Genomic DNA, 24,402 nt, shown 5'->3' on the forward strand with positions numbered 1-24,402 from the left:
CTTTTATTACTACTCCTCTTTCTTCGTCTACTTCATCTACACTTCTCCTTTTCGTCTTCTTCTTGCTCTTTCCTTTCTTCGTTTTCTTCTTCTCCTCCTTTTTCTTCCTCCTCCTCTCTCCCTTTTATTCTTCATCTAGTTTTAATTTCCTTTTGTTCTGTTACTTCGCCTTCTTGCCCTCTTCGTCTCCTTTTACTTCTCTGTCTTCTGCATTTTCATTTTCTTCGTTTTTCGTCCATCTTTTTTCGAATTTGTCTTCTTCTTCTTCTTCTTCTTCTTCTTCTTCTTCTTCTTCTTCTTCTTCTTCTTCCTCCTCCTCTTCTTCTTCTAATTCTTCATCTTCCCCTTCTACTTCTTCTTGTTCATGTCCTTTTTCTTCTTTAGCTTTCTCTTCTCAATCTTCTACTTATTCCTTCTTAAATTTACTCTTCCTGTTCATCTTCTTTATCTTTTGGCATTTCTTTTTTATTTCTTTTTCTTTTATTACTACTCCTCTTTCTTCGTCTACTTCATCTACACTTCTCCTTTTCGTCTTCTTCTTGCTCTTTCCTTTCTTCGTTTTCTTCTTCTCCTCCTTTTTCTTCCTCCTCCTCTCTCCCTTTTATTCTTCATCTTGTTTTTACTTTCCTTTTGTTCTGTTACTTCGCCTTCTTGCCCTCTTCGTCTCCTTTTACTTCTGTCTTCTGCATTTACATTTTCTTCGTTTTTCGTCCATCTTTTTTCGAATTTGTCTTCTTCTTCTTCTTCTTCTTCTTCTTCTTCTTCTTCCTCCTCCTCCTCTTCCTCCTCTCCTTCTTCTAATTCTTCCTCTTCCTCTTCTACTTCTTCTTGTTCATGTCCTTTTTCTTCTTTAGCTTTCTCTTCTCAATCTTCTACTTATTCCTTCTTAAATTTACTCTTCCTGTTCATCTTCTTTATCTTTTGGCATTTCTTTTTTTATTTCTTTTTCTTTTATTACTACTCCTCTTTCTTCGTCTACTTCATCTACACTTCTCCTTTTCGTCTTCTTCTTGCTCTTTCCTTTCTTCGTTTTCTTCTTCTCCTTTTTCTTCCTCCTCCTCTCTCCCTTTTATTCTTCATCTTGTTTTTACTTTCCTTTTGTTCTGTTACTTCGCCTTCTTGCCCTCTTCGTCTCCTTTTACTTCTCTGTCTTCTGCATTTTCATTTTCTTCGTTTTTCGTCCATCTTTTTTCGAATTTGTCTTCTTCTTCTTCTTCTTCTTCTTCTTCTTCTTCTTCTTCTTCTTCTTCTTCTTCTTCTTCTACTTTCGTGTCTCCATTTTGTCTTGGTATTGTTTTACTTCTTGTTTTTCGTCTTTTTCGTCCTATCCTTCTTGCATATTATAATCTATGTTGTCATCGTTTGTTTTATTCAAGACACTCATACAATATTTCGTCACAAATATTCTCCATAAAAATTATTATCATTATTCTTCAGGTATGCTTACGGAAATAATATTTCGAGTATTGAACAAGGAACCTTCCAGGGTCTTCCAAGACTAGAGATATTGTAAGCTCCTTGACTTTTCTCTGAATGCAATTTTTACATAAATTTTAGTGTCCATTCCATTTTATTTCCTACGTTTTTTTATCACTCTAACTCATATTCTGTCCCCCATATCGCTACTGTATATTCTCCGTTTTCGTCTTCTTTATTTCCTTCTTCGTGTTCGTCTTCGCCATTTATGCCTCCTCCTCCTCCTCCTCCTCCTCCTTCTTCTTCTTCTTCTTCTTCTTCTTCTTCTTCTTCTTCTTCTTCTTCTTCTTCTTCTTCTTCTTCTTCTTCTTCTTCTTCATGTCCTTCTTCTTCTTTTGCTTTCTCTTCTTCTTTCGTTTACACTGCTAATGTTATTCCTATATTTCCTCTTTGTAAAATATTATCTCAGCTAGTTATTCTATTTCTGTGCATCGGAATCTTTTCATCCTCTTCCATTTTCATAAATCTATACGTTCTATGGTTGATTTTCCTTCAAATTCTCGATATTAACATCATTTTCACTTCCGTAGCGCATCTTTTATCATCATCATCATTATCATCATTAGGCTTTTCTATGTCATTTTTCTATGTTATTCATCGGATTTTAAGACTAAAAAGTGAATATTTTATCTGAAAACTTTCGTTTACTCTTTCCTTTATCCATTGTTTTATGTTACAGATATTTGACGAATAATACGATCGAGAAAATCGATCGCGGTACCTTCCACGGCCTAACCAATTTACAATTAATGTAAGTTCAATTTCTGTAGATGATATTTCATTCATTGACGTAATATCTCTATAAATCATATATCTTCCTTTTCTCACTCTCACTGTCTGTCTGACTGTCTCAATCTTTCTCTCTCCTTTCTCTCTAACTTACTTTTGATATTTTGTGTATAAGACTATGATTCTATGCGAATATGTATCGTTGTATTTCTTTGTTGGTGCCTATATGTTCATGAACGTTGGCCTGTCTATGTGTGTGTAAGAAAAATCAAAGTTATTGTATATATACATACATATATATATACATATATATATATATATATATATATATATATATATATATATATATATATATATATATATATATATATATATATATATATATATATATATATATGTACATAGATATATGTGTGTATGTATATATGTATAGATAATTATATACACACAATATATATATATATATTCACATTTATACACATACACACGCATACACAAACACAAACGCTCGTTGTGTAGTAAGAACATTCTTATCAATCTCATGGTTCACGTTTTTTGCCATTGTGTGGTATATTTGGCGCGTGACTCCTGCTGCAACCTCAAACTGATTAATTCTATGCGAGTGGGTTTCGTAGACGGAAACCCAAAGATGAATTTGTATTGTAAATGTATATATTAGACGCATTCTATGCAGCTAGAAAGACCACAAAAACTAAACTAACAATCGTCCGACAAATAGAACAAACTCCAACCCTAATCCAACGCCCCTTGTTAGCAGAGACTCATACGAAAAAACAATAGGGCCACACAACAACACACCGACACCCCTTATAATTTATGTAACTGTAAGAATAGGAATAAATGAAAATTCTCCAATAGATGTAAGACCGATAATGTAGTTTACCAATGTGACGTACGCACAAACGGCCATATAAGATCTTACTTGGGGACCACGAAAAACCAAATACGCCTCAAATATCATGAACACCGATCTAGCTTTAGAAATAGAAAGAAGGCAATTTCAACAGGACTTAGTAGCTATATCTGGGAATTAAAGGACAATAATATAGCATACAAACTAAAATGGCATATACTCAGAACAGCAAATTCTTACAACTCAATTAACTGACGTTGTGATCTCTGCCTAACTGAACGCCTCGAAATCCTAACGGCTACAACACATCTAAAAAAAATACAAAAATAATTAAATTTGTCTACACACTACAAAATTCATTTTCTAAGTATAATTAAATATGTACTAGGACATATTTAGCTCCTTCTTCACCAAAACTTAGAGTTACTCACACCGTCGGTGCTAAAAACAAGAAAGTTCTCTCAAATCTTAAAAACATCCACGTGCGTAATGCGCTTGACTAAGATTGGAACTACAAACTTAAACAGCACCCATCCTACCTCTTCTTCGAAGAAATATTATTAACCCTGATTTCCACTAAAATGTAAGACTCACTATAACTTACCTCTATTCTCATACCACTATATGCATCATTTTACATTAGTATATCCCCTATCTTCTATTCCTGCATTTCTAACACCATGCACTTAAACAGACTTCTAAAAATTCTGAAGGAATCTGCCAATCAAATTGGCAAATTGAAACGATCGCGAATACAACATTACATAATCTCCACATAATTGATTAAATTAATGGCTAACTACCGCAATCGACCTGCTTTTTCCTGTGTTTGTTTCTCCATTCTCTACATGGTTATATATATATATATATATATATATATATATATATATATATATATATATATATATATATATATATATATATATATATATGCATATATATATGTATATATAATATATACACATATATACACAAACATATATATATATGCATATATATATATACACATATATACACAAATATATATATATATGCATATATATATATATATATATATATATATATATATATATATGTATACACGTGTGTGTGTGTCTTTGTGTATATGTTTATCCTCAAACATCGCTTTAGTTCAGGTGATATTGCTTCCGCACTCGTAACTGGACGATTAGGCAAAAGGACTAAGAAAATAAGTAGATAAATAAAATATAGCAGTGGGGGCGATTTGTTCGACTAAACGTCTGTAAATTGGTGTGCCATTAAGGCCGCATTCTTATGTGTGAAATAAGTTAAAGTTTGGATATGTTCATATTGCGACCAAGTCTGTGACTTGTGCAGATGTGGATGATCCCATCGCGGTTCTGATTTATTCCATAATTTACCATCAATGTCTACTACAAATATTATGCCGATTTCGTGTCGGAACATATCTGAGTGTTTCATACCATAAATCACTGCTTTATTGAGGACGATCGGGTTAATAGTGTAGTAGTGATTCTCTATATCTAGTTGAGAGAATTTACTATCTTTGGTATTTTGTAGATGCTTAAGCTATCGAATTACTTCTTGAGTATCTGATCAGGGCGCTAATTTAATTTTGGATTCAGGGCAGGCGGATTTTCTTACTAATCATTCCTGTATCTGATTTAGATGGACAAATCAGTGCAAATTAGGGGTCAAATGGAAAAAAAAGGTTTATGGACTTTAGGCATAATTCAGGATTTTCTAGGGACGTAAGGCTCAGTTCTATCATCTATATCTAAATCTCAGGCGAGTTCTTATTTTGTATGTTTAATCCTTGCTAACATGTCGTTATTGACGTGCCTATATTTACTGAGCAGTTCCTTCTTAATCATATATTTATATAACACAATATTAACGGTGTAAATGCTACATAAGTTTGTTCACTGGGACACTGATTCCTGGAATTTTCACGATGTTATCAAGTAATTTTTTAATAATTTGCTACAAGTTTTTGTAATTTCTAGGGTATTTCCAGAACTTCACATGGTTCATGTTCATCAATTTCTGTTTCTTTCAAGATTTTCAACTGCTTTTTTTTTCATTTCTCATATGTCATATTTGGTTCATCGTCTTCTACTTGCACTTTTATGGATCTATACGATGTATGAATTATTTTCTTTCATCACCTTCGTTATTCCGCCCAGTCTTTCATTGTGTATCGCCTATTTACTCCACCTCTACTCCCTCCTGTCTTCTGTATTCCCCTCCTCATTATCACCATCTCGCATTTCTCCTTCATAGCCCTACTTTATCATCTGATTTTAAGACTACAAATTTAATGTTTTATCAGAAAGCTTTTCTATGCTATTTCCTTTCAAATTTGTTTCATGTATACAGAACTTTGGCGTATAATAAGATCAAGAACATCGAACGTGGAACCTTCCAAAATCTTTACAATTTACAGAAATTGTAAGTTCAATTTTTGTTTATATTATTCTTGCAACGTAAAATCACTAGAAATTTCAAGCCTTTTCTTTCTTATTATCTCTCTTCCCCTCTCTCTCTCTCTCTCTCTCTCTCTCTCTCCCCTTTCTAATTTATATTCTGTCTTTATATTTTCTTTTGTGTATGTATGAAGATGTGTACGAGTGCATGTGTCTGTGTGCTGATAAGCAAATGTTTTATGCATGAGAATGAACATGTGCATCAGAGTGAACATATGAACATGTATGTTTGTATCTGTGTCCGTGGGGCGTGCCTTCATGTCTATGTCTGTATCCGCGTGTGTAAAAAAATCATATTTACTAACAGAAAATGAAGCCACTAAAAATTTGCTTCATACTGTTTTCAGTCATTCTGTCACCCCAATGAAATACCTTACTCTTATACATATACACACGTAAAGACAAAGTGTGAGTGACATACCTTGAGGGTTGCTTCACGTAGAAAATTATAAGTTTTTATTAGTATTTATGGGAGACCTATTCCTTTCTTTTCATATACAGCCTGTTTACGTTTGCGTTTGGGTGTAGAGCCTCATGCAGCGTCATCAACTTTTTCGTCTTTTTATCAAGTGTTTATATTTCTTCCTTAGTCCATTTGAGGATGGATGCACTATATCTGACCACCGTTACTTCCCATATACTCATTGCGGTAATGACATTTTTGGTATTCAGGTTGGATATCAATACTAACTTCACACTTTTATGATACGCCTCACTAACCTTGATTTTCAATTCTCTGTGTAGAATGTCATCCAGCTCCAAAATCCCTGAAAATCTACACCCACTACCGTCGGTTTCACCCATGGCCTCTCCTCATGGTAACCACTATCCTCTGCAATCTGCTTTCTTCCCTCTTTTCATATTAAGTACTGAGCACTTGGTGATCCCTAATTCCATACCGAAGGCCCTACCATACTTCTAGCCTGTTTTGATTAAGGAACCTATCTGCTTTTGAGATTTCCCAAACGATTTCAGGTTATCCATAAAGAGAAGATGGTTCAATGATGGGCCTTTCTTCCCACATTGAGAACCCATCTTAACTTTCCCAAGTGTCATTGTTATCGGTATTAGTGCAATTACAAATAGTGTCGGAGAAAACGAGTCACCTTGGAAGATGTCCCTTTTAATATTAACTTCTTCAAGGAATACATTGAGTACAATTTAGTTTTCCACTCTTTCATATTATGCATCAGAAAATTTGAGCTGTTGTCAGCAACACCAAGCATCTGCATGCATTCGACTAACCAGGAATGAGACATCATATGCCTTCTTAAAGTAAACCCAAGCTATACACATACTTGTATGATTTATTTACAATGCCTCAAGACTGTTTATCGATGACCAGGTGATCCTTGGTAACTGATAACTCTTCCTACATCCTTTTTGTTCCCGTGGTAGTATTTCTTCCTATGCGAGGAAAATATGCGTCTTTGCCGCAAATATTCCAGTGATTATCTTCCAGATTGTTTAGGCGTATTGTGGGACAGTAGTTTCCCACAATATAATAATAATAATAATAATAATAATAATAATAATAATAATAATAATAATAATAATAATAATTACTATTACTATTATTATTATTATTATTATTATTATTATTATTATTATTATTATTATTATTATTGTTCAGTAGTTTTATTTTTATAACGTGCTTTCACTTCACTACCGAGCGCAGCTCTGTGCGCCTTGGGTATGTGCTGTGGTTTGCTGTGGTGCTCTTATGTTTACTGTATTGAAAGTGTTTTGCGTAGAATGTGTGCAGTACCCAGTAGTGCAATTTTCTGTATGTTATATATATTTGTAAGTCCTGATGTTTTTGTTATGTATTTGTCTGAATATTTTTTTATTATACCTAAGGCACCTACTATGATAGGAATTGTTTCTGTTTTTAGACTCCACATTCGAGTTATCTCTATTTCCAGGTCTTTGTATTTTGAAAGTTTTTCCATTTCTTTTCGAGAAACGTTGTCATCTGCTGGTATTGATACATCAATTAGAAAGCATTTTTATGCTTCATGATCTTTGACAACTATATCTGGTCTATTTGCCTTAATTTCTCTATCTGTGTGTATTTGCATGTCCCAGAGTATGGTTGCTTTCTCGTTTTCTGTGACCTTTTCTGGCGTGTGTTTATACCATCTTTTTTCTGTTGTTATTCCATAGTGTTGGCATAGCTTCCAGTGTATATAGGTCCCAGCACTGTCGTGTCTGTGAATATATTCCTTCTTAGCCAGGACTGGGCAGCCAGAGATAATATGATTTATTGTTTCTTGTCCATCTCCACATATTCTACAGTTACTTGTTATATTTCTTTTCATTATGTGTTTTTGGTAATTTCTGGTGGGGAGGCTCTGGTCTTGTGCAGCAATTAAAAATCCTTCAGTCTCTGCTTTGAGTCCTGAGCTTCTCAGCCATTGCTGGGATTTTTCTCTGTCTATTTCTTTCGCATTTAGTTTAGCCCAGTATTTACCATGTAGGGGCTTTTCTTGCCATCGTTTTATCATGGTCCGTTGCTGTTCTAGTTTTAGTTTGGATTTCATTTGTTTTATAGCTTTTGTTGTTTCTTCTTCTTCTTCTTCTTCTTCTTCTTCTTCTTCTTCTTCTTCTTCTTCTTCTTCTTCTTCTTCTTCTTCTTCTTCTTCTTCTTCTTCTTCGTCTTCTTCTTCTTCTTCTTCGTATTTGTTAGGTAGATTGATTTCTTGTTTGTATTTGTCAGCTTCCTTAAATACTGAAAACAGTTTTTCGTTTTGCTCGTGTTTTGTGGCTATTTGTATTAGTTTCCCTTGCTTCTGGAGTAGGTATTTTTGCAGTCCTATGGTGATAATTTTATAATAGTTTTCTAGCTGTATAAGACCCCTGCCACCTTCTGTGCGTTGTATATATAGCCTTTCTATGTCAGATTTTTGGAGCTGTAGCACTGTCTGCCATTTGTTCATTGAGTGCTCTATGTATTTTATGATAATTGGTGCCACCTTGTTTATGGCTAGTGTTTCCAGAATCCACGTGTGGGGAACACTGTCGAAAGCCTTTTGGTAGTCCACCCAGGCCATACTGAGGCCTTTCTTCTTTCTGCGGCTGTCTTCAGTTATGGCTGTATTGATCAATAATTGATCTTTACAGCCGTATGAGCCCTTGCAGCATCCCTTCTGCTCTTCTGGAAATAGGTTGTTATTTTCCAGGTGTTTACTCAATCTCTGCGATATTATTGCAGTAAAGGCTTTGTAGATCGTAGGGAGACAGGTTATAGGTCTATAGTTTTGTGGTTTCTCCGTTTCCGTGGATTTGGGGATTAAGATGGTTTTCCCTTTTGTGAGCCATTCAGGCATTGTCTCCGGATCTGCTAGTATGTTGTTAAAGTTTTCTGCCAGCTTTTTATGCATTCCTGGCAGGTGTTTTAACCAGAAATTGGGGATCTTTCGTGTCCAGGTGCCTTCCAGTTGCTTAGTCTTTGCAGTGTCTGGGTTACCTCTTCAGTTGTTATAGGGGCCCAGAGATGCTCAGGTGCTAAGTTCGTTGTTTTAATGGTCCTTTTCTGGGGTTGTTGCTTCACCGACCATATTTGTTTCCAGAATTTCTCTAGTTCTTCTGCTGTTGGTGCTGAAGTAATGTCTATTTTATTTTTACCCAGTTCTTGGTAGAGATTTTGGGGGTTGGATTTGAACTGTTTGTTTTGTTCAAAGAAACGTTGGCGTTTCTCATACCGGACGATCCTTTGTGCTTTGGCAAGGATGTCTTGCTATAGTTTTTCTTTTGCCTCAGGTAAGTCTTTTTCTGTAATGCTGTATTTGTACAGTATTTTTGTTTTCTTCTTGTTACTTAGTAGTGTTGATTGTTTACTAATTTCGTTGAGAATCGATAAATCTTTTCTCTTTTTTTATTATCATTATTATTATTATTATTATCATTATTATTATTATTATTATTATTATTATTATTATTATTATTATTATTATTATTATTATTATTATTATTATTATTATTGAGTCAGAGAGCAGTGAATTCCTTACAAATGACACTGAAATAAAATATACGAAACCCAGTATATCCATCATGACTAAACGTTTGATAAATGTATACTAGGCACATGCATCACAACCATATGTGCGCGACATGGCGATCTCAAAGAATGATAAACATTACCCAGCCCTGCGTGTGGGGCCAAATTAGAATTTCCTTCAGGTCTAGTAGCCCATCCCGCTCAAAAGGTCCCTGAATAAGGGTTGTTTAAAGATGTTGAACGAAACACCCATGTTTCCAAAGGTGAATTATTCAAACGCCAAATAATTCCTCTCAACACATGGCTATGATGCTCCCCCACTACTTCTGCTCATGATCAGAGATGCACATATCTTCAGCCACCGAGGGACATGCTCAACTGGTTATGGTCAAACAACTTACAAGCATATGTGGTATTAAGCAGAATATTTGCTGTATTTTCCCATCTTTTATACCAAGACAAAACAATGTACATGATAACACTTCCGATCAATTAAGATCAGAAGCCATTATAACCACTGCCTGGTACTGCATCAGTGTATCATCATCATCATTGCTATTATTCCTTTTACTATTCCTTCTTTTCTGATTTCTTTTAGTCCCTGTTCTTATTCTTGTTCTTGCTCTCTTTTTTGCTTTATTTCTCATTTCTAATTGTCTTCTTTTCTTCATTTCCTTTTCTTCTTCGTTTTCTTTGTTCTCTTCTTTTTCTTCTTCATCATCTTCATTTTCTTCATCTATTCGTTTTCTTCTACTTCTTCTCTTTCTACTTCTACTTCTTAATGCTTCAGTTTCATTTTCCTTTCACATTTACGTCTACTTCTTCCTAAATATATTTCTTTCTTTCTTTTTCTTTTTTCTTCTTTTTCCTTTCTTCTCCTCCTTCTTCTTCTTCATCTCCTTTTCAATATCTTTTTCTTTTTTCTTTATTCTTTTTCTTCTATTCCTTCCTTCTCGTTCCCTTCTTTTTTGTTCTTCTGCTTCTTGGACTTCTTCTTCTTCTTCTACTTCTTTTTCTTCCTTTTCTTCATGTTTATCATAATATGTCTTATTATCGTTTGTTCCATTTCAAACCGACCTTATTTCATATGTTATGAATTTTTTTTTCATTTCAACTGTTATACTTGTTCTTTATTTCTACAGATTTTTAAACGGAAATAATATTTCGAGTATCGAAGAAGAAAGCTTCGAAGATCTTCGGCGATTACAACAATTGTAAGTCCGTTCAGTTTTGCTGATACTATATTGTTAATCTTATTGTTTCACAACTTTGCCCTCCCCTTCTCTATTTTCCCCTCCCTCTTTTATCACTCTAACTCATATTCTGTCCTTATATTGCCACTATATCTGTTTCGTTGTTTCTCAAGACGTGTACGACTGGGTTATTATATATCGCTGCATCAAAACCCATTAACAGAATGCGTGTTTGTATGTTCTTGTATATATGTGTGTTTGCTTATATATGTAACTATATAACTTGCGTTAATGTTTCCCTTTCTCTTTCTTTTCTACTGGTTTATTTTCCCGTCCTCCCAAATTCTTCTTTTCATATCCGACTTCTTCCTTCATTCCATGTTATTTATCTAATACAGCAACCTATAGTCGGAATAGTGAAAAATATAGTCACATATTTCTTTCTCTTTGTAAACGACAACACTTTCCGTCATGTGTAATGTGCATCAATTTCCTAGATACTCTTTTACTGATGATATATTTATAAACATTTGATGTGTTCTCATGTTCATTCTTCGCCCATCTTCGCCCTTTCACCTTATATTCTCTCTCATCATATTCACGTGTCTGTTTCAAGTGTGAATGTGAGTGTAACTATGGGTGTAACAGCACAAGTGCATCATTGTATGCACACGTGTATGTGTGTATGAATGTATGTGTATATGTGTACCAGCCTGTATGTGGTTATGTATGTATCTCATTGTATGCATCTGTGTTTTTCTGTTCCAGCTTATCGTCTTCGTTCTAAACACGTTTTCCTCTTGTTTTCTTCGTCTTCTTCGTCTCCTCCACCTTCTCTTCGTTTCTTCTTCTTCTTCTTCTTCTTCTTTTTCTTCTTCTTCTTCTTCTTCTTCTTCTTCTTCTTCTTCTTCTTCTTCTTCTTCTTCTTCTTCTTCTACTACTACTACTACTACTACTACTACTACTACTACTACTACTACTACTACTACTACTTCTTCTTCTTATTTTTTTAATTATTATTGTTATCATCATTGTTATTATTAAACCTCTTTTCATCCAATTTGTCTTCTCATCCATTTTTCCACTTTAAAGAAAAGTTATTTTATATCTTGTTATAAATATTTTCTATCTTAACATTTTTTTTTTTTTCTGCTATAGATCTCTTCACAGAAATAATATTTCGCATATTAAAAAAGGGACCTTCAAAGGTCTTCCATTTTTAGAGAAATTGTAAGTTTGTTTACTTTTCTTCACACAACGTTATGAATGTAATATTTCTATATACTTAATGTCTTCTCGTTTCTCTTTCACTCTCTTTTCTTTTCACTCTTACTCATTTTCTGTTCCTATATTTGCATTATCTTGTTCTTATTGTGTGTGAGAATGAGTACAACTGGGATTTTATGTGTCTTTATCAAAACATATTAATAGAAATATAATATGTATCTTCCTATGTGTATGAGTGTCGGCGTATATATATTTGACTACATAATTCCTATCGATATGTTTTACCTCCCCCTTAGTTATCCATTCCCGTCGTGAATTTTTTTCCTCTTATTTTCTTATCGTCTTCTTTTCCTTCAAATTTTTGTATCCAACTCCAATTTCTCCATTCAATTTAGTTAATTTATCTAATACAACCTGTATATATGGAAGTCGAACATATAAATATTGGGTCATCTCATAAATAATGTGGTGTTTCCAGTTGCATGAAATAAAAGTCGCAGTGGGACGAGATAAACTACCTCTATAAACTTGCTATAAAAGCAGGTAATAATTTTACCACGGAGTTTTGAAGAGTGCACTTCTATTTTAAGAGTTATTTTGTCACAGCTATAATGGTAGTGACAAAGGAACATTTTCGGCATATTTTGCTTCATGACTTCAATAAAGGCAACAACACAACGGAAAGTATGACGAATATTAGTGCAGTTTATGGGGATAGGACAATAAGCGCAAGCCAGTATCAGCAGTGGTTCCAGAAATCCCAAGCCAAAAACTACAGCGTAAAAGACGAGCCTCGTCCTAGAAGTTTTGTAGATGGCGAGGAGGACACCCTGCAAACCCTAGTGGAACAAGGAGAGAAGCCTGGATTTGGTCATTCAACCGGTCACTCAAGTCAGCGCTAGAAGAAAATGACCGTCTTTGGTTTCAAGACAAAAGGTGTTCTTCCATCAGGATAATGCTCGGCCACATACAGCGAGGATGACATTCCAAAAGCTGGAGCAGTTTGGATGGGAAACAATGACCCACACAACATAATCGCCGGACATTGCCCCATCTGATTATCCTCTATTTCGCAGTCTTCAAAGTAATCTGGACGGGGAAAAAAAAATGAATTATGTAGACGAAGTCAGAACGTTACTGGAGGAATATTTTTCGCGAGGGACAAGTGAATTTTGGAAAAGAGGACTTGCACCAGGTAGATGGAAAGAGCATTGTAGAAAATGGAGGAGAGTGTATTTAAGATTAAAAAAGAACGTCATCTTCATTTCGAAAAAAATAAGACGTATAAAAACCCACATTATTAATGGGATGACCCTTTATAAATATTTATAATATAGTCACCTATTCCATTCTCTCTATAAACATAACCAGCTTACAACACTTACAATTTGCCCCATGTCCCTCATAATATGCCACTGCAGATACATTTCTAAATATTTTATGTTTTCTTCAGATTATATTCCTCAGCTTTTCCATTTTAAACTAATATTCGCAAATTGAGAAAGGTATCGTGAAGAAGAGGACACATTCGCGCGCTGCGCGCGATTAGAGACGATATGTTTGGGAGAAATCTACTGATCCAATTTGCTGACTTTTACGATGGAATGCAGGTATCGATGAATGGTTGAATGACCAAATTCATGCTTCGCTACTTGTTCCTGAACAGTTACAATAGGATTTTGTTCCACCAGAGTTTGCAGGAGGTCCTCGTCGAGCTCTACAGATCTTCCAGGATGAGGATCGTTTTCAAGGCTGTAGCTTTCGGTTCGGAATATCTGGAACTGCTGTTGACACTGGCTTCCGTTTATTGTCCGATCTCCATATACTGCATTAATATTCTTCGCAGTTCCCGCAGGTTGTTGCTTTATTAAAGTCATAATGCAAAACATGCTAAATAAACTCCTTTGTCACTTCCATTAAAACTTTGAAGCATAACTGTTAGATTGAACAGCACTCCTCAAACCTTGCACTAAGAATAAGTACCATGTAAAATTACTACCTGTTTTTATTGCAAATTGATGCAAGTGGTTTATCCCTTCCTTCATCAATTTTTCTTTCATCCAATTGAAAAACCGCATTATATACGAGATGAGTCGATATAAATATTTATAATAAAGTCACCAACTGGTTTCTCTCTGTAAACATCACCAGCTTACAGCACTTACAATTTGCTTCATTTCCCTCATAATATTCCACCACTAATATATTTGTAAATATTTCATGTTTTCTTCTGTTCCTGACTCGCTCGCCTTTTTTTAATGTTCTTTCTCACCATATTTACATGTGAGTGTGTGAAAGTGTATGTGAATGTGTTGGTATAGCTGAAACACATTTTGATATCTTCTCTTCTTCTTATCCTCCTTTTTCTTGTTCTTTATCCTGTTTTACCTGTACTTATTTTTCCTTTCTTCTATTTCTCCTTTTCATCACTTCCTTATCGTTTTTCTCCTCCTTATTTGTTATCCTTTTGTTTCTTGTGATTTTGTTCTTGTTCTTTTCTTCTTTTTCTTCTTCTTTTGCTTCTTTTTATATCCTTTTCTTCTTCTGTACTTCTTTATTTTTGTTGCTTTTGTAGGTGTTGAAGTTGTTGTTGATTTTGTTGTTCGGTCTCCTTGTTTCCCTTCTACTTTTCATTTATTTTTATTCTTTTTCCTCCTATTATTTTTCTCCTTTCTCTTTTTCATCGTTTCAACGTTTTCTTCTACTTCTTCCTAAACTTATTTTCTTCTTCCCCTACTTCTTCAACAACTTGTTCTTTTTCTCCTACTTCTATTTTCTTTTCTTCTTCTTTTTTGTCTTCTTTTCCTCGTTATCTTCGTTTTCATCATAATCTTTCTTGTCATCATTTCAAACACACAGTATTCAATAATTCAACACAAATGTTTTCAATGACAAATGTTATCATCGTTCTTTACTGCTACAGATATATTTACCGAAATAACATTTCGAGTATTGACCAAGGAAGTTTTCAAAGTCTTCCTAGATTACAAATGTTGTAAGTTCCTTTAATTATTTTATTCCGTATTATGAATGTAAAATTTACATATCTTCACTATCCTCTAGCCTGTCTTGCTTTCTTTCTTTCTCTTTTTCTCTCTCTCTTTCTCTCTCTTCATCACTCTACTATCCTCTCCTCATAGAAGAAAGGAAAAATAAGTACAGGTAAAACAGGTAATTAAAGACGAAGGAGAACGACAATTGCAAGTACAACAAAATAACGATGAGAAAAACAATAACAACGACAAGACAGCAACAGCAAAATTCTTCATTGGCACTATTTCATTTTGATTGCTCATGAAGACGAGTACGACTGGGATATTATATGTTTCTTTACTTGCCTTCTCCCTTTTAAACTAATATTTACTATCATCAAACTTGCGGGTGAGTGCTCTTCAATGTGTCAATGTGAGTGTGTGGACGTAACTGCACAGTTCTATTATATGCACAAACGTATGTGTGTTTGACTGTGTGCCCATACGTGTGCAAAACTGTATGTGCATGTATGTGTATCTGATAGCAAGCATCCGTGCTTTTCTTTTCCTCTTTCCATTCCATTCTCATACTCCGAATTATTCGTTAGAATATCTTTGAATATTTGTTTGTTTTCATCTTATTTATTATGTTCGTTTTAAACGTATTTTATTGTTTCCTTTTTTCTTCTTTTTCCTCGTCCTCCTTCTTTTCCTCCCCCGCCTTCTACCTCCCCTCCGCTTTCTACTTCTAGTAGTAGTACTACTTCTTCTTCTTGTTCTTGTTCTTGTTGTTCTTGTTGTTGTTGTTGTTCTTCTTCTTCTTCTTCTTCTTCTTCTTCTTCTTCTTCTTCTTCTTCTTCTTCTTCCTCTTTTTCTTCTACCATACTACTACTACTACTACTACTACTACTACTACTTGTTCATCATCTTGTGTTTCTTCTCTGCTTTTCAAGATTTTCAACCGCTTTTCCCGTTTCTAATGCATCGTTTTCGTTTCATCGTATTTTACTTGAACATTTATAAATCTATACATTCCATTTATTTTCCTTTACCACCTCAGTTATTCCGCTCAATTACCCATTGTCTATCGCCTCTGTATTCCACCTTCGGCTCCCTCTTCCTGTACGACGCACCTCCTCTCCCCTTCTCCTCTTCACACTTGTCCTCTCCTCCCACCTCATACGTCCCTTCCTCCTCTATCTCCTACTCCAAAAGTCCTTTTCATTAACTTTGTCACGCTTTTCTCTTTCATATCCCTCTTTTTATCTCTCATTTTAAAACTTCAAATTTAATATCTTATCAGATAGCGTTTCTATATTATTTCCTTTATAATCTATTTTATGTAACAGAACATTGGAGCATAATAAGATCGAGAAAATCGAACGTGGAATCTTCCAAGGTCTTAACAATTTACAGAAATTGTAAGTTCAGTTTCCGTTGATATTTTATATTACTAGAAATGTCATGCCTTTTCTTTCTTACTCTCTTTCTCTTTCTGCATTTCTAATTTATATTCTGCCATTATATTTCTCTCTGTGTAGGTATGAAGGCATGTACGAGTTTATATGTGTGAGGGAATAAATGTTTCGTGCGTTACAATACGATTTTATGTGAGCATGTATGTTTTCATCTGTGTGTCTGTGTGTGTGTGGAGGGGGGGGGGGTTGAAGTTCATATCTCTGTTAGTGGATCTACTTCTTCTTCTTCTTCTTCTTCTTCTTCTTCTTCTTCTTCTTCTTCTTCTTCTTCTTCTTCTATTACTACTACTACTACTTCTGTGTTTTTTTCTCCTCCTCCATATATTTCCTCTTTCTTATTCTTCTCGTTTACTTCTACTTGTTCCTAAACTCATTACCTTCTAGTTTTTCTTCTTCGATAGCTTCCTCTTTTTATTTTCCCGTTTCTCCTTCTATTACATCTTCTCTTTCACCCTCGTCTTCTTTTCCTTGCTTTTCTCCCTGTCTTGTCATCGTTTGTTTCATTTCAATCCCATCCTATTCAACATCTTATCATACATATTTTCCATAAAAACTGTTTCCCTGTTTATTTATTGCTACAGGCGTTTAAATGGAAATAATATTTCGAGTATTGAACAAGGAAGCTTCCAGGGTCTTCCACGATTACAACAGTTGTAAGTTCGTTTACTTTTGTTAAGATTATTCTATGAATGTTATTTTTACATAACTTTACTGGTGCCACGTTTCTCTTTCCCTCTCTGTTTTTATAACTCTAACTCATATTTTGTCCTCATATTGGCACAATATCTGTTTGACTTTTTCTGAAGACGCGTACGACTGGGATATTATATATATATATCTGCATCAAAACTTATTAACGGAAATGTATATGTGTATGTTCGTGTATATGGTAATGTTTGCATGTATATGTGACTATGTAATTTGTAGTAATATGCTTTATTTTCTCTTTATTTTCTACCAGCTGTACTTTTCCGAATTCTTCTATTCATCTCCGACTTCTTCATTCACTTTAGATTATATATTTAATACAGCAAACTGTAGATGCAGAAGTGTCAAATATAAATACAATATACTCATATACATCACGTTCTGGTTGTAAAAGTTACTAGCTTCCAGTACGTGATTTGCATCAATTTACCAGACACTCTTTCACGGATGATATATTTATAAATATTTGATATGTTCTCATGTCCTTTTTCTCTCGTCTTCTCCCATTTAAACTAATATTCCTCCTCATTACATTGTGTGTTTGAATGTGTGAATGTGATGTTGAATGTGGGTGTAACTGTACGACTGTATTATACTGTATGCACAAATATATATGTATGACTGTATGTGTATATGTGTGTATCTCACTACGTACTTCTATTTCTCTTTCATTTTCTTCTTCTTCTTCTTCTTCTTCTTCTTCTTCTTCTTCTTCTTCTTCTTCTTCTTCTTCTTCTTCTTCTTCCCCTTCTTCCCGTATTCTTTTTCTTATTCTTCTTTTTCTTATATATTTTCTTCCATTCTTCTTCTTCTTCTTCTTCTTCTTCTTCTTCTTCTTCTTCTTCTTCTTCTTCTACTCCCTGTGCCTCTTATGCTCCTCCTCCTCCTTCCTTCATCTTGTTTTTCTTCTTCCTCTTCTTCTTCCGGTGGCTTTAAGCATTAAAAAATTGGTAAAAATTGAGTGCAACTCGTTCAATGGGTTATCCCTATTTTCCATTTTCTTCTGAACTTTTAAAACTGTAAAATTAATTCATTGCTACCCAGTATATATTTTCTGCTAAAAGTTAAAGGTGAACATCGATTCTTTTTGGTACTTCGAATTCGATTCTTTAAGTTGTGAACTACTCTGAAGATAGTCAGTATTATTGTAATAATTAATATCTTTTTGAAAAGAGTAAGGATTGGGTGATTGAGTATCAGGAGTTGATGGGATAAACACAAAGACAAACACACACACGCACACACGCACACACACACACACACACACACACACACACACACACACACACACACATATATATATATGTATGTGTATATATATATATATATACATATATATATATATATATATATATATATATATATATATATATATATATATATATATATATATATATATATATATATATATATATGCGACAGGCTTCAACGCAGTTTCCAGTAGGAAATTCACTCACAGGGCTAAGTCGACCCAAGGCTATAGTAGACGTTACATGTCCAAAGTGCCACGAAATGGGACTAAAAAAAATCCATATATGTGAACAGTAATCTTCTTGACACAGAACCAGGCCTATATTGAAAATGATATTTCTATATTAGCTGAGAATGTTATGTAAAATCTATATGGTGCACTTAAAATCCATATCGTACACTTAAAATCCATATCGTGCACATATCGTTAATATTTTGTCCTTTTTTTCATATTTTATCCTCTTCCATCTGTTGCTGTTTAGTTAATACCAGATTTTCTTTTCGGATAACTAAATTGAACAGAAGGAACTTATTTCTGTCAAAGTAACACTTCTATGAGAACTATTATGAAAAATAAGTGTACTGTAAGCATCAGCATTTATTCTGTTAGCATTCGAATAAAGAACAATTTCGACAGGATTGAACAGTAGAAAACTGGTTTATCAAATTATACTTATTTTAACGAATGTAATATTTGTCTCTTTTTCAGATATTTGAACAATAACCCAATACAAAAATATGAAGATGGTGCTTTCCTTTTCCTCCGCAGCATAGATGAAATGTAAGCATAACAAGTTTCTTTATAGGAAAATTAAAATAATAAAATGGAGTCATCAAATTCTCAGTTCTTCGTTAATTGTTGTTGGTAATAAATAGCAATGAGTTGATTTAAATTTGAGTGGATCAACATGATTTCCCAACATTGTGTTTTATTATCGTAAATTTTATGTTCAAATATCATGAGCGTTGGTTTCATGTAGTTTCTCCCATGTTTATAAATACACATAATATACTGGAGCACACATATATGTACACATGAGTGTGTATGTGTATGTATTGTTGTTGGCACTCCGTCGCTTACGACGTCGAGGGTTCCAGTTGATCCGATCAACGGAACAACCTGCTCGTGAAATTAACGTGCAAGTGGCTGAGCACTCCACAGATACGTGTACCTTTAACGTAGTTCTCAGGGACATTCAGCGTGACATAGTGTGACAAGGTTGACCCTTTGAATTACAGGCACAACAGAAACAGGAAGAAAGAGTGAGAGAAAGTTGTGGTGGAAGAGTACAGCAGGGTTCGCCACCATGCCCTGCCGGGCCTCGTGTAGCTTTAGGTGTTTTCAGTCAATAAACACTCACAACGCCCGGTCTGGGAATCGAAACCGCGATCCTATGACCGCGAGTCCGCTGCCCTAACCACTGGGCCATTGCGCCTCCCTATGTGTATGTATATGCATGCTTAAACAAGCATACACGCATATATACTATAATGACTTATATATTATAGTCTTATGACAACAAAGTTATAAAAAGGAATAATATTCATAATTCCATTCAGATATTTCTGATGATTGCAGCGGTTACTTCTCTATTTCTGCCATGGAACCATTTGGTAATTTGCTTATCTCTGGACTATAGCATTTTTTACTATAAGCACAAGGCCTGCAGCTTTGTTGCTGAGTGCTTGTCGATTACATCATCCCTAGTGTTCGACTGATACTTAATTTATCGAACATGAATTGATGAAAAGCAAAGCCGGCCATGGAATTTGAACTCAGAACGTGACATTTTCCCAGCATATTAATGGTTCTGCCCGTTCGTCACATTTACGTGTTACTGATTTCAAATTTTGGCACAAGACCAGACATTTCCGAGGTGGGGTAAGTCAATTACGTCGACCCCCTTGTTCACCTGGTGCTTATATTATCGACCTCGAATGAATGAAAAGCAATGACGACCTCAATAGAATTTGAACTCTTTCCTCCGTTTGCAAAAATATTGTATATATTGACAATTTGTTAACATTCACCGAAACACATTTTAGTAGTTAAATATCCACATAGTCTTTAGTTTGATATAACAATATGCAAACATATCTATGCAACGGACTTTCGTTGAGTTTCCGTTTACTAGAATCACTGAAAAGGCGTTGGTTGCCTGGCAAACTGTCTCGTTGGAAATCTGGCTGACTGGCTGGTAACTACAGTAAAAGAGTTTCTCAACATTACACGCCTTGGGAACAAAATTAAAATAAATTTCTAATTCAGACAGCTTTACTCGTATCGATACACACAAACACACACACACACTCATACACACATACATATATACAGGGTTGGGCAAAAGTCACCCGACAGTAATTCGAAATTCCATAAGTACTATCTATAATTCTGTATTGACTCCAATGGAAAAATGTGTCGCTTAAGAAGGACTTCAGTTTGAACAATTTCCATAATGTCTGATATTTACATGCTTGTATTTAAATTCATTCAGTTGTTAATCATAAATAAATCTTGAAGTTAAATAATTTTTATTTACTGTCAGGTGACTTTTGGTCAACCTTGTATATATATATATATATATATATATATATATATATATATATATATATATATATACATTTATGAGTATTTGTGTAGAGATGAGATTGCATATACGATAATTATTTGTAGAAGCAGTGATTTTCTGTAGCATCATCGCATTCGTGCGTGTTACTTCAAGTCATGTATAGGCACGTCGCATCACTGCATGTTGTTTATATTATCACACGCCTGCTTTTCTGCGACAACGTGCCTGACAGCAACTATATTTCATATATGAGAGAAATATTTCAGTATTCTGATCTGATTTACAGTAGGGACCAATTTTCTTTCATATCTTTGCTGTTTCTTAAATCCCGTTTGCCGATGATCACAGATTTAATCCTTTCCCGCAAGGAGCTCGCCCGTACACGTCCGTCATGTTTGTCATTCGCCCATTAATATTATTATTATCATTATTTTTATTATTATTATTATTATTATTATTATTATTATTATTATTATTATTATTATTATTGATAAGGGTACACCAGACACATGCATCACAACCATATGTGCGCAATATGGTAATCTCATATCAAGATAAACAGCGTATGACCTCGGAGGTGGGGCCCAGTTATAATTTTCTTCAGGTCGAGTAACCCATCCTGCACAAAAGGTCCCTGAATAAGGTTTGTTTAAGGATGTTGAACAAAACTCCATGTCTCCAAAGGTGAATTATTCAAATCCCAAAGAATTCCTCACAACACATATCTATGATGCTCCCCCACTACTTCTACTCATGATCAGAGATGCACATATCGCCAGCCACCAAGTGACATGCTCAACTGGTTAAGGTCAAACAACTTACACGCAAATCTGTGGATTAGCAGAATATTTACTGTTGCCCTATTATTATTATTATTATTATTATTATTATTAATATTATCATTATTGATATTATTATTATTATTATTATTATTATTATTATTATTATTATTATTATTATTTCTTTTTATCAAAGGTTTTCTTGGAGCCCCTACACTCGTGCATGCATAGCGGGCTTACTACCTGCAGCCTACCGTACCATGCTATCCGTCCTTTTCAGCAATCTAGTACTTTCCTAATTATTCTGACCGCGTCCAGGATGCAAAACTTTGGTAACAATTCCTGGCATTCTATTCCAATTTCTATTATATTCCTCTCAAGGATCCAACAATAACAATTGACACTATCTATATCTTCAACATTTTCCATAGCCGGGATATTTTGTACTTAAAAAGTGTTGTATTTATCTATTTTCTCGCCTTCTGTCTTGACTATTCGGCGGTCAAAGGGCCATGCGACATCAACTATATAGCACATGTAGTGCATCTTGTCGACCACTACCAAGTCCAGTCTGTTATGCCAGCAGAACGTATTGTTATTATTATTATTATTATTATTATTATTCAGTAGTTTTATTTTTATAACGTGCTTTCACTTCACTACCGAGCGCAGCTCTGTGCGCCTTGGGTATGTGCTGTGGTTTGCTGTGGTGCTCTTATGTTTACTGTATTGAAAGTGTTTTGCGTAGAATGTGTGCAGTACCCAGTAGTGCAATTTTCTGTATGTTATATATATTTGTAAGTCCTGGTGTTTTTGTTATGTATTTGTCTGAATATTTTTTTATTATACCTAAGGCACCTACTATGATAGGAATTGTTTCTGTTTTTAGATTCCACATTCGAGTTATCTCTATTTCCAGGTCTTTGTATTTTGAAAGTTTTTCCATTTCTTTTAGAGAAACGTTGTCATCTGCTGGTATTGAAACATCAATTAGAAGGCATTTTTTTCCTTCATGATCTTTGACAACTATATCTGGTCTATTTGCCTTAATTTCTCTATCTGTGTGTATTGGCATATCCCAGAGTATGGTTGCTTTCTCGTTTTCTGTGACCTTTTCTGGCGTGTGTTTATACCATCTTTTTTCTGTTGCTATTCCATAATGTTGGCATAGCTTCCAGTGTATATAGGTCCCAGCTCTGTCGTGTCTGTGAATATATTCCTTCTTAGCCAGGACTGGGCAGCCAGAGATAATATGATTTATTGTTTCTTGTCGATCTCCACATATTCTACAGTTACTTGTTATATTTCTTTTCATTATGTGTTTTTGGTAATTTCTGGTGGGGAGGCTTTGGTCTTGTGCAGCAATTAAAAATCCTTCAGTCTCTGCTTTGAGTCCTGAGCTTCTCAGCCATCGCTGGGATTTTTCTCTGTCTATTTCTTTCGCATTTAGTTTAGCCCAGTATTTACCATGTAGGGGCTTTTCTTGCCATCGTTTTATCATGGTCCGTTGCTGTTCTAGTTTTAGTTTGGATTTCATTTGTTTTATAGCTTTTGTTGTTTCTTCTTCTTCTTCTTCGTATTTGTTAGGTAGATTGATTTCTTGTTTGTATTTGTCAGCTTCCTTAAATACTGAAAACAGTTTTTTGTTTTGCTCGTGTTTTGTGGCTATTTGTATTAGTTTCCCTTGCTTCTGGAGTAGGTATTTTTGCAGTCCTATGGTGGTTATTTTATAATAGTTTTCTAGCTGTATAAGACCCCTGCCACCTTCTGTGCGTTGTATATATAGCCTTTCTATGTCAGATTTTGGGTGGTGCATCCTATATCCTGTCATTATTTTTCTTGTTTTCCTGTCTATTTTACATAGTTCGTTTAGTGTCCAGTTAAGGATGTTGTAGCTGTAGCTTATAACTGGGACAGCTAAAGTGTTGATACCCATTATCTTGTTTTTAGCATTGAGCTCTGTTTTTAGTATTGATCTAACTCGTCTATAGTACTCTTTCTTTATTTTTTCTTTCATTTGTGTATGTTGTATCCTATCTAGTTCATTGACTCCTAAATACTTATATGGTTGGCTTTCGTCTAGTTCTCTTATTTCATTGGCTTTATCTAGTGTTATATTGCTACTTTTAACTAATTTTCCTCTTTTCAGGGTTGCTTTGGCACATTTTTCTAATCCGAATTTCATTTCTATTTCCTTGGTAAAGCCGTGTACTGTCTGTAGTAGTGTTTCTAGCTCTTTGTCGTTTTTTGCATATCATTTTAGGTCATCCATATATAGAAGGTGGCTGACTGTTTTTCCATAGCATTTGTAACCGCATCCAGTTCTATTTAGCAATTCTGTTAGAGGTGTGAGTGCCAGGCAGAACAGGAGTGGAGAGAGCGTGTCTCCCTGGAATATTCCTCTTCTAATGGGGATGGCTTTCGTTTTCACAAGTCCCTCTTTTGTTTGGAGCTGTAGCACTGTCTGCCATTTGTTCATTGAGTGCTCTATGTATTTTATGATAATTGGTGCCACCTTGTTTATGGCTAGTGTTTCCAGAATCCACGTGTGGGGAACACTGTCGAAAGCCTTTTGGTAGTCCACCCAGGCCATACTGAGGCCTTTCTTCTTTCTGCGGCTGTCTTCAGTTATGGCTTTATTGATCAATAATTGATCTTTACAGCCGTATGAGCCCTT

At 34.7% G+C, this 24,402-nt stretch overlaps 3 protein-coding genes and 1 long non-coding RNA gene across 4 annotated transcripts in view; all 4 read left to right on the forward strand.

The window, feature by feature from the left end:
- The first annotated feature begins 360 nt into the window (after positions 1-360).
- Positions 361-2,225, forward strand: LOC149130121 (uncharacterized). Its single transcript, XM_089346328.1, has 2 exons — positions 361-1,509; positions 2,156-2,225. Exon 1 carries the CDS (start codon positions 365-367, stop codon positions 1,412-1,414), a length of 1,050 nt encoding a protein of 349 aa, XP_089202454.1. The 5' UTR covers positions 361-364; the 3' UTR covers positions 1,415-1,509; positions 2,156-2,225.
- Positions 2,226-5,440: 3,215 nt separating this feature from the next.
- On the forward strand, positions 5,441-12,181 carry LOC149130122 (uncharacterized). Its single transcript, XR_016239158.1, has 3 exons — positions 5,441-5,512; positions 10,690-10,761; positions 11,899-12,181. It is a non-coding gene; the product is annotated as an uncharacterized LOC149130122 (long non-coding RNA).
- Positions 12,182-14,412: 2,231 nt separating this feature from the next.
- Positions 14,413-19,161, forward strand: LOC149130123 (uncharacterized). The gene is made up of 4 exons (XM_089345842.1): positions 14,413-14,962; positions 16,289-16,360; positions 16,999-17,070; positions 19,086-19,161. The coding sequence occupies exons 1-4, from the start codon at positions 14,847-14,849 to the stop codon at positions 19,159-19,161; spliced, it is 336 nt and encodes a 111-aa protein (XP_089201968.1). The 5' UTR covers positions 14,413-14,846.
- The window catches only part of LOC149130124 (uncharacterized), a 292,428-nt gene continuing 287,117 nt past the window's right edge, over positions 19,092-24,402 (forward strand). The window contains exon 1 of the mRNA XM_089346157.1: positions 19,092-19,157. The gene's annotated coding sequence lies outside the window, so the exon portion shown is untranslated. The remainder of the gene's footprint in view (positions 19,158-24,402) is intronic.

The sequence above is a fragment of the Octopus bimaculoides genome, chromosome 30 (genome assembly GCF_046866305.1).
Source record: "Octopus bimaculoides isolate indiv1 chromosome 30, ASM4686630v1, whole genome shotgun sequence".
Taxonomy (NCBI): domain Eukaryota; kingdom Metazoa; phylum Mollusca; class Cephalopoda; order Octopoda; family Octopodidae; genus Octopus; species Octopus bimaculoides.